Source organism: Amblyomma maculatum, chromosome 1 (assembly GCF_055883805.1).
Source record: "Amblyomma maculatum isolate TAMU_Amacu chromosome 1, ASM5588380v1, whole genome shotgun sequence".
Lineage (NCBI taxonomy): Eukaryota > Metazoa > Arthropoda > Arachnida > Ixodida > Ixodidae > Amblyomma > Amblyomma maculatum.
This window is the reverse complement of record NC_139344.1, coordinates 164,148,911-164,168,585: the sequence shown is the minus strand read 5'-3', so window position 1 is coordinate 164,168,585 and position 19,675 is coordinate 164,148,911. Positions and strand designations below refer to the sequence as shown.

The 19,675-nt window shown below is 43.5% G+C and overlaps 2 protein-coding genes across 2 annotated transcripts in view; both read left to right on the top strand.

Annotated features, from left to right (window-relative positions):
- The window catches only part of rt (Protein O-mannosyltransferase rt), a 55,955-nt gene that overhangs the window by 10,258 nt on the left and 26,022 nt on the right, over positions 1–19,675 (top strand). Inside the window, exons 6-11 of the mRNA XM_084589491.1 lie at positions 2,070–2,135; positions 2,221–2,314; positions 7,030–7,185; positions 8,564–8,725; positions 10,233–10,291; positions 12,094–12,186. Coding sequence (XP_084445617.1) covers positions 2,070–2,135; positions 2,221–2,314; positions 7,030–7,185; positions 8,564–8,725; positions 10,233–10,291; positions 12,094–12,186 — 630 coding nt within the window. The remainder of the gene's footprint in view (positions 1–2,069; positions 2,136–2,220; positions 2,315–7,029; positions 7,186–8,563; positions 8,726–10,232; positions 10,292–12,093; positions 12,187–19,675) is intronic.
- LOC146204786 (uncharacterized) lies at positions 14,743–17,993 on the top strand. The gene has a single exon (XM_084589492.1). It carries the CDS (start codon positions 14,928–14,930, stop codon positions 16,779–16,781), a length of 1,854 nt encoding a protein of 617 aa, XP_084445618.1. The 5' UTR covers positions 14,743–14,927; the 3' UTR covers positions 16,782–17,993.

Below are 19,675 nucleotides of genomic sequence, written 5' to 3'. Positions count from 1 at the left end.
GTGACCTCGTCCTGCCTTGGACTTTGAAATGAGTCCTTGGGGCATACGCTTTGTTTTCTGGGGGTGTCGTGGACATCCAGGCGAAGCTTTTTTTTTCTTTTCTTCATCGTACACTACAGGAAATTTATGTTTGCGCCAGGGTGATATGCAAGTTCGCCGGGAATGGCAACCTGCATACATGAACTTGTTCACTAATTTCTGCACCATGCACTGGGTTGACACATGCAGACACTAAAGACAGACACGACATGGATGAACAGAAGACTATCAAGTATTGACTACACGCCCGTGTGTGGACTTCTGTCAACACATACGGCACACAGTGCAAAAATGAACCACCACCACCAAGCTCGGTTTAGTGCTTTTTTATGAGCTACCATTTCGATAGTGTACACCCACCAATGTGTAAAAAATACACACTTCTCTGTGTGGCAACAGTAAGGCTTCCCGACCGGCTCTGATTTCATGGAAGGGCTGCTGTCGCTGACCACCATCCGCGCTTTAACTCGGCCCACGACAGCATAGGAGACATTTCTCGATCTCAGCTTGAGCAAGGCTAAGCAGCGTAGCTGCCCATCCAAAGTGGCATTCATTTATGATGTAGTTTCGTGCTACTGTCGCATGCAGCAGTGGCTGGTCAAATCTTTGTTCGCACATTCCAAACGGCAATCTTAATCTGCCACATGAGGAAAGCATGCTTGCAGAGGTGGAGCTCGCCTCCTACATGCACTGCAAACATGGCGGCCAGTACCGCTGAACGGCAGGGCTATGGCTGATAATGGGGAGAGAGCAGGTAACCGATGTGCTCTCAGGGTGAAGCATGAATTTCAAGGGAGTTAGACAGTTAGACTTACCAAGGTGCAACAGATAGCCAGGTGGGTAGTCAAATGAGATTAGGCACAAAACTTTGTTAATTGGAGGGAAAGGGCAGAATCCTTTGTCCTGCAGTGGACACAGGTAGGTAACGATTACGATGTACACACCTCATTCTTTAGGTTGTGCCTGTAATACCTTTCTGGGTTCTTATCTTATTATAATGTCACCTCTTCTCTGCTGGTTGCTTCCGCTGCTTTGCACTTATAAGCACAGAAAGCTTCTGCTTTTGCTATGTTGGTATTCTTGTTGTACAATAATAATAAAAAGAGCTTTTTAGTATAAAATGCTATTCACTTAAGAATTATGAACTGTCCTATATGTTGGAAAGCGTGAAACATTGAACATCAACTGTAATGTCACATTTCTCGTCATGTATGATGGTTTTCTCATGACAACACGCAAGTTTTATTTGATTTTCCCGTGCTCACAATGTAGGCGATGGGGTTGAATCTGCTGACTATTTCGAAGAAAGATTGGCAGCTCTTCCTGAACATACAAAATGCACACAACACAATTCTTGCACCAGAAAAGTTTAGAGCCTCTTGAACCTATTCTAGCAATCACAAGATTGCTAGCAAGCACACTAATCAGTTAGAGTTGCTGTCATAAAAGTGGTGTCCTACGTTTCAGACACTAGGAATACAGATATGTTGACTAAGCAGTCTTCATTGAAGGCAGCATTTAGTTCAAAGTTCACCAACAAACTATCTGTCATTTAGGCTTTTTGTATTGATTTAATTAATAGCAATCATTAGTATTCGGTTTTGATTAGTTACTTTGTTGATTTTACTGAAACTGAACTGGATCATAGATTGTAGAACTTACATTAAAGATGCTGAGGTTTCTATAAGCTTCATGTGTAAAATAAATATGTAAGCTGTTAAATATGAAGGACAGATTCTATCAACAGTTACCTGGTTAGGAGGAATGCTATGTGCTGTACTTTCAGCCAGCTACTAAACCTTAGGCAGGTTTGGTGTGCAGCGCAAAGATATTGCAATTTTAAATGATTCATAGTGTGTGCATGACAAACATTCGTGAGTGCTCTTATGTTTAATGTGCAAAACTATAGGAACGAACTTGCAGTATGTGAGCTACCAGTTTTACACTCTGCTGCGTGCAGGCATCTAGGAATATGGCAGCATGTGCTGGCAACTAAAAATCGTGTTATGCTCGTTTTCATTCTGTTATAGATCATTCACATTTTCATGGTGGTTCTGGTTAATCCTATCTGTGGTGTTCCTCACTTGCTCTCTTTGGTAAGCAGCAGCTCACTTTTGCACATTTTATGGATTGGTAATGTTTTGAGAGTTACAAAAATCATAATTTTTTTTTTTTTTTCAGTGTCAAGTACATTGGTGCTTTTTCCATGTTTTTGGCAGTCTACATAATGGCCAGAGACTTTTGGAACATGCTTGGGAACAGTTCTATATCAGATGTAAGTGTGAATTCCATTTTCTTTGCAGACAATCTTGCATGTCAGTATTAATGAAAATTATAAGACAGATTTCACTATATTTCTAGGACCCTTTCGTAAGCATTTCAGTGAACCCCAGAAGAGCCGAGTACCAGCTTGGGGGAAATATTTGTTCATTAGAAAACTGGTGAGCTCCGAGCGGCAGATTGAATCCAGCACTGACATGGATGCTTATGCGCTATGCTGTTGCAGCATTCTAATGGGTACCAGCTAGCGGGATGCTTGTCTTCTCTAGAGGGAAATGCTTGAAAAATGGGTTCCTCACCCCACCTTGTAGGAGCGAAAAAGGGCCACATTGGGTTTTACTGTACATCATGAATATACCGTATAAACCGTATCATAGGTCCAGTGAGAATATAGGTCGACCCCCTTACCTTGAAGTAAAAAAATAAAAATAAAACAAGAAAAAAGGTGGAGGAGCACATATATTTACATCGGCTGTGCCCCTGCATCATTGGAGCTACGATATTACTCCATACTTTTAACAGCGTCGTCGGAAGACAGCTCTTTGCTGCTTGCCACCTCCTAGAGTCTGTCATCTAGTTCCATCAAGTGGGTTGCTTATGCAGCATTTCTTGAAAGGCTGCATGCGAACAGCTGATCTTGTCCGCCACACCGCACGTCGAATCACGGAACTGTCGTCGAGAGAGCGGCGATGTTGCCGTTCGCTTCGGCAAACATCACTTTTTCTTAAAAGCCACCGTAAACTGCCTCCACATGCCGTTATTCATTGCTAAGGAGGCATTTTATACAACTCCAGAATGTCGACACGGTTTGGGCTCTCCATTCACAAGCAGACATGCCACTTGTTGCCAGACTGTGCCAAAAATTTTGCTAACGACCGCTATATAGGATGAGGGGTGACTTTAGCTTGCTTTTTTTTTTAGAAAAAATCGACCTATATTCTGGTTTATACACTAGGTTACCGGAGGTGATCTGTTGAAATGGTCAGTCGGGGCCCTGTGGGTGCCTGCCTACATTCTGGAGGGGCCAGGTTCGACCCCCACTACCACTGAGTGCCCACCAGTTTCCTGATGGGTACAAGATTTTCTCTGTTTTGGTACTCAGCTCTTCTGGGGGGAAATGCTTGGGAAGGGAGGTTTGGGTACTATGTCTGTTGCAGCTCATGAGAGCTAAAGTGAAAGCAAGAAAGAGCTGCTTTTATTAATTTTTTTATAACAAACTGGACTATATCTGCTGCGGTTCTAGCATTCCTAAGGTCCTGCTTGCTCTTAAAACAAAAAAAAAAACCTGAAATTTTGGTATGTTTGCTTCAAGTGTCTACCACACATCAGTGCATCTGGCTGTCTCCTCTGTGTCACCTAAAGAAGTAGAAGCCCTTCAAACAATTTCTAAGGCAGATTTCTGGTGGTACAGAACCATGGTTGGTGTATTGAAAGGAGGCGGAGGGGGGGGGGGGGGGGGGGTTACTTAAATCATTTGTAACTGACCAGCCAGTCATAATGCATTCCACTGCTACACCTGTGCCTGGGGCCAGCACATTGTGTCTAGATGAATCAGGATGGATCTGTCAAAGAACTGACAAAATTTTAAAGTTTTGACATGCATTTGTATACAGGGTGTTTCATCTAAGATTTTACCTATTTTTTAAAAATAGGAAAATTAAGTTTTATTGTCGGTTCTTCTTTTAGCTGTTGTATTAAGAGTAGAGAAAAATCAGGAGCAAGTGTACTAATTAGCTTAATAATTAACTAAGATTAACTAATTAACTTTTTCTTTATACCAGCTAGAAGCTACTTTCAAATTGCAACAGTGAGCTACTGTGTGAGAATGCCAAATGGTATTTTAAACGACAAGAAACGTGCATTTCTTAAGGACTGCAGCACTGGCAATTCTGGCCGCTTTCGACGCACGAAAACGAAACCTAGCAGATGAAGCGCGGAATTGTACGTGCCCACGAGTGACGCAGTCGTGACGTCGCCGGGCTGCCGCTCGTGAAATGCTCGTCTGGCGCTGCGTCATCCTGTCACAGCCGCGATTCATCGGCTGTCTGACTGCTTAATCGAAGGCTGCCGTCGGGGTATTTTACTTGTTGGCATAGAGTTTTTACTTCCTTTTGGTTTGCGTTGCATGAACTGCTGTTTGTAGCTCGCTGAGAAGTTTGTTCGAGCTCTGGTGCCCAATATTTCGGACAGGATCTCAATTCTTTCTGGAAACACATTCGAGAGCAAGACTTTTCCTTCGAGTTCTAGGATACTGTGGTTATTTTTTCTTCGCGATGAAATTAGTTGCTGTTTGTGTTTAACAAGAGTTAGAGTGGAGCCTTTTGATCACTGCGCACAAATTTGCTCTTAATATGTCACCCAGTTTAGATGACAACTGAATATAAGTATCGGAACGGTAAACGCAGAGAGGTTTTGAAAAAACGTTTATTTCCAAGTTATGTATCTCAAGGCCGACCACACAGAAACAGAAACAGTGCATATCATTCCTCAGAGTATGTGTTCGAACTGACTTCCTTGCACTGCAATACATGCCATCAAGCGATCTTTCACGGAATTCACCGCTCGCATGATGATTGCTTGAGGAACATATTCTAGTGGCGTTTTGATCCTTTGTTTTAGGTCGTCAAGGCTCGCCGGTTCGGTTTCATACACTCTGCTCTTTAAGTAACCCCACATAAAAAAAATCGAGTGGGGTCAAGTCTGGCGAACGCGGTGGCCACGCAATTGGTCCGCCGCGCCCAATCCACTGTTCGGGAAAGGAGCTGTTCAGAAACTGCACAGCCTGTGTCGCCTAATGTGGAGGTGCTCCATCATGCTGAAACCACATTGACCTAAGAGCATTTAGTGGCAACTCGCAAACAAAAGTAGAGACACAGTTATTTAAAATCTCAGCAACATAACCCTTGCCAGTAAGATTCCCATCAATAAAATAAGGCCCAACAATGCGACCTCGGAAAATACCGCACCATACATTTGCCGACCACCGAACCTGATGGTGATTTGGGCGCACCCAATGTGGGTTCGTCTGGGACCAGTAGTGGCCATTATGCACATTGATCACCCAGTTCCGGCTGAATTGGGCCTCTTCAGTCCACAAGAGATTCTGCAAGAAGTCAGGTTTCTGATCACATTGGATTAGATGCCAGTTGCAAAAGTCCAGCCTTTTTTGGTAGTCATTCGCCATCAATTCCTGATGCAGACACATATGATAAGGATGGTATTTGTGCGCTGACAGCTTTCGCCAAACAGTGTAAATACTGGCACCAGTCGCTTGGGCAATTTCTCGCGCGTTGGCTTCTGGTCTTCGCGGTGACGTACGACATCACAGCAGTCTCATGTGATTCGGCTGCTGGTGCTTTCCGCTTCCTTCTTTGAGGCTGCACAGATCCAGTCATACGGAATCAGTTGAAGACGGTCTTGAAAGTTGGTTGCGCAGGCACACGAGAATCTGGATGCTTGGCCTTGTACATCTGTGCTGCCAACTTGCTGTTTTCATTTGCACTGATGTAGGCAATAACAATGTCTACCTTTTCAGCGGTCGAAAAGTTGCACTGCACTGCCGAAGCCATTCTGCAATTGATGTTGTGGCGGCAACAGAAGACGCATCCAAAAACATGAGTGAAAGAGCAGAATTGAAAGGTCAAAAGTGCAACTCGTTACCGAGTAAAAAAAGAAAATTTGAAACATCCAGTGGTGCGATATCTGTGCATGTACTGCTTTTCTTTTTATTTCACCCTCTGGGAGCCATAGCTTGTAGTCAAGAGGGAGGGCTGATTTGCCCATACCATCAGCGCTATGCCCGCACCATGACAAGCTTCGCCCGCAATGCATTGGTGATATCTCAAGGTCCTACCAGACCATGACACAGCTCCAGGCACGTATTTCGCGGGCGGCAGCGGCCGCCTGCAGACGGCTGGTTTCTCTCGGTGACGTCACGGCTGCGTTACTCATGGGCGTGCATAAGTGCGCACCTCGACTGCTAGGTTTCGTTTTCGTGTGTCGAAAGCGGCCAGAATTGCCAGCGCTGCAGTCCTTAAGAAATGCGCGTTTCTTGTCGTTTAAAATACTATTTGGCATTCTCACACCGGTCGCTCACTGTTGCAATTTGAAAGCAGCTCCTAGCTGGTATAAATAAAAAGTTAATTAGGTAATCTTAGTTAACTATTAAGCTAATTAGTACCCTTTATGGCTCCTGATTTTTCTCTACTCTTAATACAACAGCTAAAAGAAGAATCGACACTAAAACTTAAATTTCCTATATTTAAAAAGTAGGTATAATCTTAGATGAAACACCCTGTATGCTTATGGCCATGGGGAGCCTGCTTAGTCACTGTGAAGATCTATTTAGATATGAATGTCTGTATGTTTTGCACTGATATTAAAAGCATTTCTGCCACTGAATGCTGATTTTCTCTACAGCATTCTTCTTTAATAGGGCAGGTAGGTGTCTTTGGCACTCATATTTTTCACTTGCAATGTTCTCTCAGCAGGATACGTTGTTGGGCGAATTGGTTCGTGACGATGGGGAAGGTAAGTGCGCAAAAAAGGCGATCACGAAAGAAGAGGAGGCGCTCGTCCCGTCCTGTCTCCTGTTCTCTCGTCATCGGCTTTTTTGCACACTTGCCTTCCCATCGTAATGTTCTCCCACTATATTTCTAGCTTGCATTGCATTGCTTATTGCATTGCGCAATCTAATGTTTACTTTTACAGGCCAAACTTTGGGCTCATTTTATTGCAAGAGCAGCCGTAATGACAGTAGTGCCTCTAGGAATCTACCTGGGTGTGTTTTATCTGCATCTGAGCCTCCTTACCAGAGCTGGTCCGCATGACAATATCATGACCAGCGCCTTCCAAGCAAGCCTCGAGGTAATCTTGTGTTTTGTAATGTAATGCCTGACACCACCTTTCAAAAGACAGGTGTGTGTGTGGAGTCTTTTGCTTTCTCTTACTGGCTTCTGCAGTGGTCATTCTCTACACAAGCTTGGTGAATGGTGCTGAGTGATTAAAAGAACAAATTGGGGGGTAGACATTTAAGCTCTTCCTTTAAGGGTATGACAGGACAGCATCAATAGCTTCTGTCTGTAGCTCTCCGTGTGAATACTTGTTCGCATGCACACACTTTTCTACTTGTTTAAATGCTAATCTCTTAATTTGTGCCTTTATTATCTCATGCATACCCATTAGCATACATAAGCTACTACATTATGTGAAGAACCTTCCCCCCCCCCCCCCCCACAGAGATATAAAGCCCCGCTTTAAACGAGCCCTACGAATATGTGTGCACGCCCGGGGCTGGTGTGTCTTGACTCGGGGTTCAAGGGTTGCGGCTCTGTCTGATTTGGCAGCTCCTGTAAACGCGGCTATGTGATGTGATCCCGTGACGTCACACAACTTGCCGACCAGTCAGTGCTTGGCCATGTTAACTGCCAGCTAGCCATTGCCAGAGGCATGCCACGAATCTTTCATTCATAATGCAGACACCAAATTTTTTTGAGGTAGAGCCTTTAACCTATCGCATTAAAAAGGGGGGATGTGCCCAGCTATATAACATTTGCAAGATTTTAACCAGCATGAATCGCTAGGAAGTGTGAAATAGTGTGAAATTGGCCTAATTGTACTGTCATTTTCCTTGGGCTTTGAGGCCTGTGTGTACATGACACATTATGCTTAAGTGGGAGGAAGCTGGTCTTGAAAAGGATATCTTTATTCATGAAACCTTGAAAGAACCTGTAGTTTTGTGGACTGGTTCGAAATATGTCATTTATTTCTATGTAAAACAAGTTGTTCAGCACTTAGGCAATTTATCATGTGACTTTGCCAAGAGCTTTCAAGAAATTTTGTGGCACGAGATTTAGTAAAATGCATGCCATTGGTTTTCACTGAAATCGAGGAATATAACGAGTGAATTTATCATTCTGCCTATTATATAGCTTGAGTTGCAGGATTTTGAAGTTTCAGCTTTCGAAATGGGAAGAAAAACTCGTATTGCTGTTTCTAAAATGACAACTTCAAAATGCTATAAGTCAACATTAATGGTAGGCAGAATGATATTTTCATCTTTTTGCATTCCTTGATCTTTGGAGAAACCAGTGGCACGCATTTCAGCAAGCTTTCTACAGCAAAATTTTTTTAAGGCTGCGGTGTTATTTAATAGGCAAGCTAGAAAGCTGTCACTCTGCTGACAGCCACTGCCAGCTTGCATGTAATGCCCTCATTCTGGCCCCTTTTTTTGTTGCTTGCACAGGGAGGTCTGGCATCCATCACACGGGGCCAGCCATTATCGGTTGTACACGGCTCGCAGATCACCCTACGGCACACACACGGCCGTGCCTGCTGGCTGCACTCCCACCCGCATGTCTACCCAGTCAAATACCCTGATGGCAGGGGCAGTTCACACCAGCAGCAGGTAGGGTTCAGTGTATTTAGCACCAGGGAGTGGCACTGTGGGGCTAATGAAAAAGAAGTCAAGCTGTTCTGGTATTGACGGTGCTCAATGAGAGTACATTGAAATTTCACTGTGAATTTTGTATGAATGAATTTTGCTTAGACCCCATGCTGAGCACGTTTTAAACTCTTCCAGGTGAACTTTTTCTGCTCTTTCTTAAGTAAACCTACTGCAGTAGTAATATAGGATCATGGGTCACATATGCCATTAGCAAGTTGGGAGCAGCCATTGACCCAAGACCAGTCTGTGAAGCTTTGCCTACATCAGTGGATTCAACTGAAAGACAAGATGCTTCCTTTCCAGTATCTCACTGACTCCTGTTTTTTAGGTGACATGCGTGGTAAAGCTCTTTCTCTGCCAGTGGCGCACAATTGCATCAGGCTTGCTCTGATCTCCTTGAGCACCAGTGTTCTTTGCCGGACTGAGGCACTGTGTTGCAGAGCAAACAGACTGCTCTGGATCTGAGATAATTCACCGTGAGCAAAACTATTGCAGTACTGCAGTATAGAAGTAGTGTGTATTCTGAATTTTTTTTTTTTTTGTATGTTTCAAGGCAAAAGCTTTTTTTGGGTCATGGGTGGTGTAGAAAGGGCATGTTTGCAGGAATCTGCGCGAACTGATACTCCACTGGGAATCGAACCACTATCCCTCCGATTCCCAGCCGAGCACATAAACCACTATTCCACACCGGGCTCATCAGAAACAGATCGTCGTTCTCCTTGTCTAGTGGGAGGATGATAGTAGTGATGACAATGACTATACAGTTAGGGATGATTGTAATGATGATAGTAGTATCAATACTAATGTCGCTGTAGTTAGGGATGATGATAATGACGGTAGTAGCAGTGACAGTGACTGTGTGTTTAGTGGATAATGATGATAGTAGGGATAGTGATAATTGTGATAGCAGAGATGACAATGACGATGCAGGAAGTGAAAACCGTCCTGTAAAGTGGCTTTCACCATTTCCACTATTAAGCAGGCTTAAGCGCAGACCTGTAATTTTTTTCTGACATGTCTAATATGTTGTAATATTAGGATTTGTAACTTTTTAGTGAATGAACTCTAAGTAGCTAGCTCCTTGCCTCATATGTCCAGGGTCTGGCTACCTCTAGGAGACTGGATGTTTAGAGAGGCGATAAGCCGTTTGTGGTCATGTGGCTCAAATAACTTTGGCAATAGGCTCTCGTGTGTTGAGGGGGGCGTGATATGGCTGTTGCTGATGTTTCCTTGCACTGTGGGAGTGCAGAAAATTGTGTGAGATTTTTCCATTCCTTCATTTTATGTACTTGGCTTGAATAATCATATACAACTCCATCGCTAGTATCGTCAAGCCAGCTAGGGTCTTTGTTGGAGAGCCTTAAGGGGGCAAGAAATGCTTGCATTATCTTATAGGGTGGTAATATGACAACTGCACAATAAAAGCATACACTGCACTTGCAGTTTAAAAAGTTGAGCCCAATTTCAGGTGACATGCTACAGCTTCAAGGATGTCAACAATTGGTGGATAGTGAAGCGTCCATCAATGTAAGTGACCAACAAAGGTTTCTTTTGCTTGCCTCTCAGCTTATGCTTTCATTGTTTTATTGTAAGCATGTAATGTGTAGCAACATACACAGTGCGCTCTAAAGCTTTATTACTAATAGCATTGCCATCACACATAATAGTAGAGTCTTGAGGAAAAGCAACTTTGAGTAAAACACGTGCCTTTCGTACATTCACCATAGAAGGTGGTTACTTGTTACTGTTAAGTTAATTTCTTTTCGTGCTATAAGTTTTCAATTTATTTGAAGTGAAAAACAGCTTGCTTTTAATTAATCAATTTGCTATTATAAAAAACTAAACCTCGAAATTGACAGTTCACAGCTTTCAGACAAAAGTGATAATTATGTTTGATGAATATAGTAAATGGCGGCACGGTCTCTTAGATTTACTAAGAATTTCCTGTGTGGCTTGAGCATTCGCCTCGTATATGGAAGGTGTGAGGTTAGATGTCTAGTCCCGCCAGATACCATCTGGTTTTCCCATGTTTACATGCTTTCCCCTGGCATGGCGCCCAGCTTCTCGGATGAGCTGCTTCAAAAAAATGGGTCTTCCACCCTACCTGATGCCAGCTAAACGTATAGCCATGCCATTCTTTGGTTTTTCGCAAGAGTGTACTTTACTTGCTGCAGTTTCTTTCAGCTGTAGGGATATTCTTATATGACTAACTGTTGAAGCTTTGTAGTACTTATTTGTAGTCAGCTTATGTGTAGTCGTGAGAAAAAGTGGAAGTAAAAAAGGCTATGTGGGTACTTAAAACGAAGTGCGGGCAGCTCAGGTCTTGTATTAAAGGCATATGAGACCTGAGGGGGCACGGATGTTATGAAAGGTACTCATTGAATACATGTTACTTTCCTTGATTTGTTGGGTGATGACTCTTATTTTGATTTCTAGGAGTTTGTATCATTATGAATATAAGGTTGCCCTGTGTCTGTGACCATGAGGGAGAGAGAATAAACTTCATTTTACTTTCGGCAATTTGTTCAAAGCTTTTCAACACTATGGCTGTCTACCAGGGCCCGTATTCCGAGTTTGCGTCGTTATTGAAGTGTCGCTATATCACTTGACCTCGAGTCATCTGATTGGCCAAAACGTCGGAACATGATGTTGCTACCTCTTCCAGTACCTTAGGGGCAACACCCGGTTCCGGCGTTTCGACCAGTCAGATGACTCGAGGTCATGTGATATAACGACACGCTGATAACAACGCAAACTCTGAATACGGGCTCAGCTGCCACTCAGCATGTTACAGGACTGTTTGGACAAGTGCCTGAAGAATGGTGGTGCAGGGTTACATTTTGGGAGTGAGCCAGTTATTGAGGGAGGTAGGATAAAGAATTAGACATATTGCAGTGAGCATATTGTGAGCCTTCTGTGGATGTTCTTTAATTTGTTCATGCCATGATCTTCCTCTTTCATTTGTACATACCATCATCATTGTCTCGTGGCACCGGCTCCGGCACGCGCCTGGATTTTTGTCATCGGATTAAAACGCTAGACAAGGCATCGCTGGCCTTGCCGTCTCAACCTAGCCTTCTTTCACAATATTTGGGCAAATTCTTGAGCTGTAGGGCATTTGCATGGAGTGTGTGTGCAAAGTGGGAGGTGCCTGCAGTGGGAACAGATAGGGAGATCTGAGGGTCTGGTGAAGTGGTGGGGCCATAAGAGAAGCGTGATTGAACTGGCAGGCAACTGCCTACCTAAGTGTTCCACCAAGGCTTCAAGCTACCTGAAAAGGTCAAAAGAGAGTAGCAGATGTTAATAGGATGTTATTTTCATTCTTTCAGAAAGGACATAGTTGTCTCAGACCCTCCAGATGTTATTAAGCATGGAGATATTGTCCAGCTCATTCATGGCATGACAAGTCGGGCACTAAACAGGTGGGTACATATAAATAGCCTCTTAAAGAAAGCAGTGTCACTTGTGGAGCAAGTTTGAGCTTAGAGAAAAAACAGCTTTATATTTTCTGAGGGCACTACAATTAAATTGTAGAAACGTGAAACATGCCCTTGCAAAGATGTGACACGTTTGACCATAGTGGTTTGGTCGTAGAGGTGACTAGACTTCCGGCCTTACCCTCTCTTTATGCTTGTTATACCCCTATCACACGTGCAGTTTCGATGCACATTGAGGCGATGGAGATCGAACTCAATGGAGATCGGCCCCTGCCACATGGTGGTTTTCAATAAGCATTGGACTCTATCGGTATGACTCAGTGAGGTTTGCTAATGGCCATTGGAATGCCAAGGGAGATTGAGAGCAGCCGTGCACTCACCCTAAGGTGAAAAACAAGAAACTTATAAGAAACAAAACATTTTCTGGATTGAACTCTTTAGACTGCATTAACGAGTCCATCAGCTCATTTTTCGGAAATCAGAATGATCGCTGTGTAGAATGCGCGGTGTCCAGATGTAAACAAACTGATGCTGTTCTAGGATGTCTGGCTGTTCTTCTGTGGCAGTGCGGCATCCTGTAGCATTTCGCTCATGTTCACCTTTGAGCACGCTTTGCAACAACCGAGACTGAAAAGAGTCCCAAAAGTGCTTCTAATGATTGCAACAATGAGCATGGCGAAGACGACCATCAAGCGTTGGCACCATCGCCGGCGCAAAATGAATGCGACGATTGCGCATCGTTAGCCTATCGTCGTTCTACCGTTGCTTGCCTGTGATGCCTGCGAATTATGATGAGCTGTGAGGTATATGAATACCCTCCAAACGAATGTTCAATTAAAACAGCGCTCAGCGAGATATCAGCCTCGTTTTATCCTGCTTCACTTCATATTTTTATCGGATGTCGTCAGTGGTGCCATCTGCTGGATCACATGCTCACTATATTTAATGGTCATTGAAATTTGTCATGTGGCAGCGCTGCATCTCGATGATTCTCGAAAATTTCGATGGCCATTGACTCAGTGGGCATTGAGATTGCCCGTGTGACAGAGGTGTTACTGTCCCTCAACTTGATCTAACAACCACTGCTCTCCTTTTCCCTTAACTTTTCTTATGCCTATTCTCCTCACCCTCAGCTCACTACATGCAATCCAGATGTCTGGATAGGGCTGGACCTGTGCATATATATGATAATTTTGAATATTTGATTCAGAGTGAAGTATTGAATTCGAATATTTGGTATGCAAGGGGCTGGACCTGTGCATATTTATGATAATTTCGAATATTTGATTCAAAGTAGAGTATTGAATCTGAATATTTGGTATACAAAACTTTGGAAGTATCCACCTCAAGAGAATAATTTTTCTGGAGCACTTGCTTCCAGTTGTTGTGCGCTCTAACACCGCAGATGCAAGCTGTATGCACTGCATGCCTATGTGCATGCATTACAGTGACTGAGTAGTTATGCCAACTGTGGTGATGGGAAGCATATTTAATTGCTTCTCCACTTCATCACAGTGCATGAAAGTGGCGCTGTAGTCAGAGTCCTGTTGCAAATGTGTCATCTGCTTCCGATGGTTCTTGATTCTGCTTTTCAGCCCTCTGTTTAATAATAATTGCAACCAAGAAATTACCTTTAACATAGAAATAAGCTGACATAACTTATCTAATTCAATCCTTCAGTCATCTGATAATCAGAAGTCAGTTGATTTGCGATGTCCTGCTGCGTTTGGTTCACGAGTACGGGAGAGTCAGGATGTCTGGGACGGTTGGAGGAGTGGGACACCTGGTGTATCTCTCTAGCAACTCGTTCAAAAAAGTTCTTCAAATAATCTCAAGGTGGCACTAGCATATGGATAGCCTGGGCGTAATGGCCGATTTCTGTGGCGTGTGGAAGTTGCTCCGATAAGAAATCGCCGAATTCAAGTGTCAAAAGTAAGTATCTGCTATTTCAGTCACAGCTTTATCATATTTAGAGAACGCGTAGGTCGCTAATATAAATTTTTGTCCAAGAAGGTGCATCTGTGCCGTGCCTCGTGCAGTAAAATGTTTGGGCCTAAGGAGAGAACTTTCGCCACGGAGCGTTTCTTTGTTGGTGCAATGCTGCTTGGGAGGAATGGGACAGTTAAGATGAGGGAGGAACGGGACGCTGTCCCATTCCTCCCGGCAATACGACTAGTGCTGTGGCTAGCGACTCTGCTGCAAGGCTCAGCCACATTAGCCTAAAAAAGAGTTATTTTTGTTTATTTCATGTTTTGAGGTAATATTTATTCGGTGCCATCAAAATTGCATGAGATTGAAGATATGCTGGTTAGATGAAAATTCACGCTAGGGCACTCCAAATGGGGAAATAAAGACGCAATTTGAAACGTGAGCCTCCCGGGAGACGGGCATAACTAGTTGGCTACAGCTGTAGTGCTGCTTAATGCACGCAATGAATTAGACAAAGCCGACATTTTTGAGCTTTGTGAGGCATTTGCATGCTATTGTTCCATTTGAATTTTCAGGAAGATGCCAAGGGTATACAAGAAAAAGCATCCCGAGAGGGTTCGAACGACGAACAGCTTGATGCTGGATGCTGTGAGATTAGTTTGCGAAGAAAAAAAAGTATAAGGGCCGTAGCAGAAGCTCTTCAAATCTCAAAATTAGCCCTTGGTCGAGCAGTACAGAAGTACAAGGGTTGTAGTGCGAGAGACAATATTTTGTTCAACTCCAACTTGGTCTGCGGTATGGTCTTCACAGGAGAAGATGAAGTACTTTTGAAAGAATATTTGCTGAAGGCAAGCAAGATGCACTATGGACTAACAAGAATGCAAGTTTGTTCCCTGGCATACCAGTTTGCAACAGCATTAAGTCAGAAGTGCCCATCATCATGGGAAGTCAACAAGTTAGCTGGAAGAGACTGGTTTCTGGGCTTTATGGACCGTCATCCTGAACTGTCGCTTCGATCGCCGGAAGCCACCAGTCTTGGCCGGGCAACGAGCTTCAACAAGCACAACGTCGATGCTTTCCTTTCTAATCTGAAAGGCGTCTACGACCAACACAAGCTAACTCCAGACCGCATCTACAACTGTGACGAAACAGGCTTCACAACTGCCCACAATCCGCCAAAGATTATCGCAGCAAGAGGAGAGAAACAAATTGGCCAGGTCACATCTGCAGAACGCGGTGAACTGGTGACTGTCTTATGCACTGTCAATGCCATAGGAAATGCTCTGCCACCGGTATTCATTTTTCCACGAGTGAGATTTAAAGATTTTTTCCTGAAGGGCGCCCCAGCCGGAAGTCTTGGATTGGCAAGCAGGTCAGGATGGATGTCCGGCGAGCTGTTTGTACTGGCATTACAGCACATTGTGACACATACAAAGTGCTCGAAGGAAGAACCTATTCTTCTAATCCTTGACAATCACGAAAGCCATGTCAACATCACCACTATCAACAAGGCCAAAGAAAGTGGCATCATTCTGCTGACCTTTCCTCCACACTGTAGCCACCGCTTGCAGCCACTTGATGTGTCTGTGTATGGACCATTCAAATCTCGCTACAACGCTGCATGCAATGACTGGCTTATAAATAATCTAGGGAAGGCCATCTCCATATACAACGTTGGAGAACTAGTGGGATCCGCCTACATATCAACGGTAACACAAAAGAATATAATCTCGGGTTTCCACAAAACAGGTATTTGGCCTTTCAATAGCGAGCCCTTCACTGAGGACGACTACATGATGTCTTCAGTGACTGACAGACCCGAAGCTTCCCCTAGCGGAGTGCTGTCGCCACAGCCAGCTACCGCAATATGTGAAATGGATGGATCAAGCCTTCAAGGAAAAGTTCTGAACTCGGAGACGGACACTAACGCAGCTCGAAACATCCTCAGAGATGTCTTCACGCCCACGGCCAATGAAGGTGCATCGACGTCAGCTCCTTCTTCCAGTCGCATTATTCCAAGCGACCTCAGGCCCTATCCAAAGGCTGCGCCACGCAAGTCAGGGCAAAAAGGAAGGAAGAAGGGTAGCACCAAAGTGCTTACAGATACCCCAGAGAAACGTGCCATTGAACAAGCAACTGTGGAGAGGTTTGCACGGCGGAGTCTGAAAAAAAGAGCACCAAAGGCAGCTAAGATTGCTGCCACTACTCGTCCAAAAATGAAACGGCGTCGTCAAATGGATATAAGCTCTTCGAGTGACGAAGAAACTGTTGCCGTTGCCTTTGACGATTGGGGCAGTGACATGTCAAGTGTCGATGATGAGAGGCACGAAATTTCTGAGGTCGAATGGCTGAATGAAGGTTTTAGAGTGGAAAAAGGTGAATTTGTCCTTGTCAGGTTCTGTGAAAAAAAATGTGTCGTCTATTACGCGGGCAGAGTCGAGAGCTGTGAGAAGTTGGACGTCAGTGTCCGGTTTCTTCGAAAGAAAGATGAGAGCTCCCAGTTTTACTTTCCTCTTCACGAAGATAGAGCAACTGTACCAATCACCGACATTGTTATGAAACTGCCGGTGCCGACTACTGTCGGGGCAACAAAGCGCCTGCAGTCCTGCTTCAAGTTTGAAGTCGAACTATCAGCTTATAATGTTCGCTAATGAAGTTGTCACTACAGCATTACACATGTCCCATTCCTCCCAAGTGGTGTCCCACTCCACCCTAAGGTGGGGGTGGAATGGGACAGATTTTGGTGGTTGTAAATTGTTTTTTTAGAGCTGCCCTTGAAGAGGTAGCAAACATTGCTTCCCAGAATTTGTGCAACAAGTTTTGCTTTATATTTTAAATTATAAAACATCTGTTTGTATTCAAAATAAAAAAAGCTAAAAATATATTTGTGAAAAGTGTCCCATTCTTCCCGACTCTCCCCTACAAGTAGACAAAAATAGCTTTCTGAAGTTTGGGACAGGGCAGAGTTAAAGGGACTAAGAATATTAAATAGATTAGTGATAGATGTTCCATCACCCATCACCTCTCTGCAAGAATTTTCGAGCTAGCTCCATTACCACCAAAGGATGTCAGCAGTTAAAAGTTACATGTCTCCTCAACTAATACACTTTGGTGCACCCTAGGAAGCAGGTTCAGATTGCGCCTTGCCCACTGATACGTCATGTGTCGCCACCCATTTTTTTTTTCTGCTGGTAGCAGCACCCGCTTACTGGCCTGTTGGTGCTGTTACTTGCTTACCTTCCGCTCGTCATTGTGAGCACACCGTGAACCCTAATCATAAAATGTGACTTTCACAAATGACCACCATGGTAGGCTTGAACCCTATAGTGTATGCCTTGTGTAAAAACTGGCTGCTGAATACCAGCTACAGCAGCAACGACTCTTCGACAAACTCACTGGATTCGCCCAGTACACTCACAGACTGAAGATAGCAGCTCACGGATGTTGCTCCTCCTCCTTTTCAGTCCGACCTCGCCCTGCAGCCACTGAAAGTACTGCAGAGGAGGAGGAGACTGATCCCCTACTGAAAGTGTAACAATGTCGTCATGCATGCTACAAATAGCAGTGCCGGTTTTCCTGCACTGTTTAGCACAGTATTCCCAAAAATGACCACTACACATGACCGATTGGCCCATGATTTCTTGGCTTTTGAAAATAATAAATCGCTGCCTCTGTTTCAAAGAGTTATACTTGGTGCAAATTCTCAGAAGCATTCGTTTACACATCATACATTTACTGGCAATCTTCAAACCCGTTTCTTAGTTCATTCATGGTTAGAAGAGGAACAAGCTGAAACCATGATCAGCTAATGACATAAGACTGAAGCAACAAATTTTAAACCCTGGTCTGGTTTCACTTTTACTCTGAGGAATTAGAGAAAGCATTCTTTTTCTTTTTTTTTTTTAACAGAAAAACTAACGTGCCAAGTGGCAATCTAGTTTTCAGGATTGTGAAATGCTTGCCAAAAAGGTAGAGCAGTGCATGATTTGCGCTTTCAGTTTTTACTTGCTCTGCTGGATGCGAATCTTGCAAAGAACGTGTTCCTTGCAAAAAGAGTATGCAGCAATAGATAAATTAAACTTATCTTTGGCTATAGTTTTGGCAATGAAAGAAATTATTGGTGCAGCCCTTTTATGGCTCACTCACGTATGATGATAAACATTGTGACAGGAATTGGCTTCAGTAGAGTGGACAGCTGAGCCAATTGGTGTTTTCTTTAATATACTGCAGCATGAAAGATATAAATCTGCGTGCAATAAAAAAACACACACAATCAAATAAGTTTGGACTAGGTTCCTTGCATGTCAGTAACACTGTTACTTGAAGCAAGAAAAATTACACTATAAAGTGACTCTATCACATGGTTGCAAAATGTTTTGAACGGATATATATACACATGCAGTAAAACCCCGTTACAAGAGACACTCGAGGGACCTCAGAAAAAGATGTTTCTTGTGACCAAAAATTCCTACCAAATCGTATGTGCAGCAGTTTAGATTTCTTTATCTAAATTCTGTTCTATATCAGTGTCCTTTTTTTGGTTGCAATATGTCAGAAACCGAGGAGGAGTGCCTTCTCTTGACTGTCCCCGTTGTTTCAGTCACAGGAATGTGATGAGAGTGACTGAAACAACGGGGACAGTCAAGAGAAGGCACTCCTCCTCGGTTCCTGACATATTGCAACCAAAAAAAAGGACACTGATGTACAACAGAATTTAGATAAGGAAATCTAAACTGCCGCACGTACAAGTTCATACGAGTCAGCTGCGCTGCATGAGCATACCTGGGTTAATTGTGTCTCTTATAAACGGTGAAGAAGTTACTTTAGGGACCTGCAAAAGTTGTCCTTAGTTAAAGAATGTCTCTTGTAACCGTCTCTGTATGCAGTGTTGTTAACATGACAAACATAGGAAAACCAACCAAACCAATTTCATGTGTCTCTTATAACCAAGTGTCTTTTGTAACCATGTCTGTTATAATGAGATTTTACTGTATATAATATATATATATATGGGTGTGTTCAGATAAGAACGGTAATCGTGGTCCCATGTATGACATTGTGTGAAAATCTGTCAACACAAAGGAATGAACCATAGTTTTGCAAGATACGGTGCAATTTTCTCGGGAAAAAAAATTTTATACCACAAGTCGAACTGTGAGGTCTGTTCCATGTATTTCAAGTCATTGCTCTTTTTGGTTACTGCACCTTCTCATAGGACAATTATGTTTAAGCAGCTGTTTTAGTAGTTTGTAAAATTGGGGAACAATAGTTACATTTAGGCATACCACTGAAGTTACGTTGCACTGTTCGTTTTAAGTAATCTGGCATCTTATCTGCGAGCCTAACCTAAGCCATCGTGGGAGGGAAGTTTCTGGCAGGAGGAAGAGGAAAATGAAGAGGAAAGGCAGGGAGGTTAACCCGTAAAAGAAATCGGTTTGCTACTCTACACTGGGGGAAAGGGGTGAGTGGATATAAAGTTGTGAGATGGGTGAAATTAGTACAGTCACATCACAGACATGTCACATCACATCACGTCACAGTCATA

Coding starts and splice junctions, on each gene's coding strand:
- LOC146204786 (XM_084589492.1), top strand. CDS start 14,928: ATGGTCTTCACAGGAGAAGATGAAGTACTTTTGAAAGAATATTTGCTG.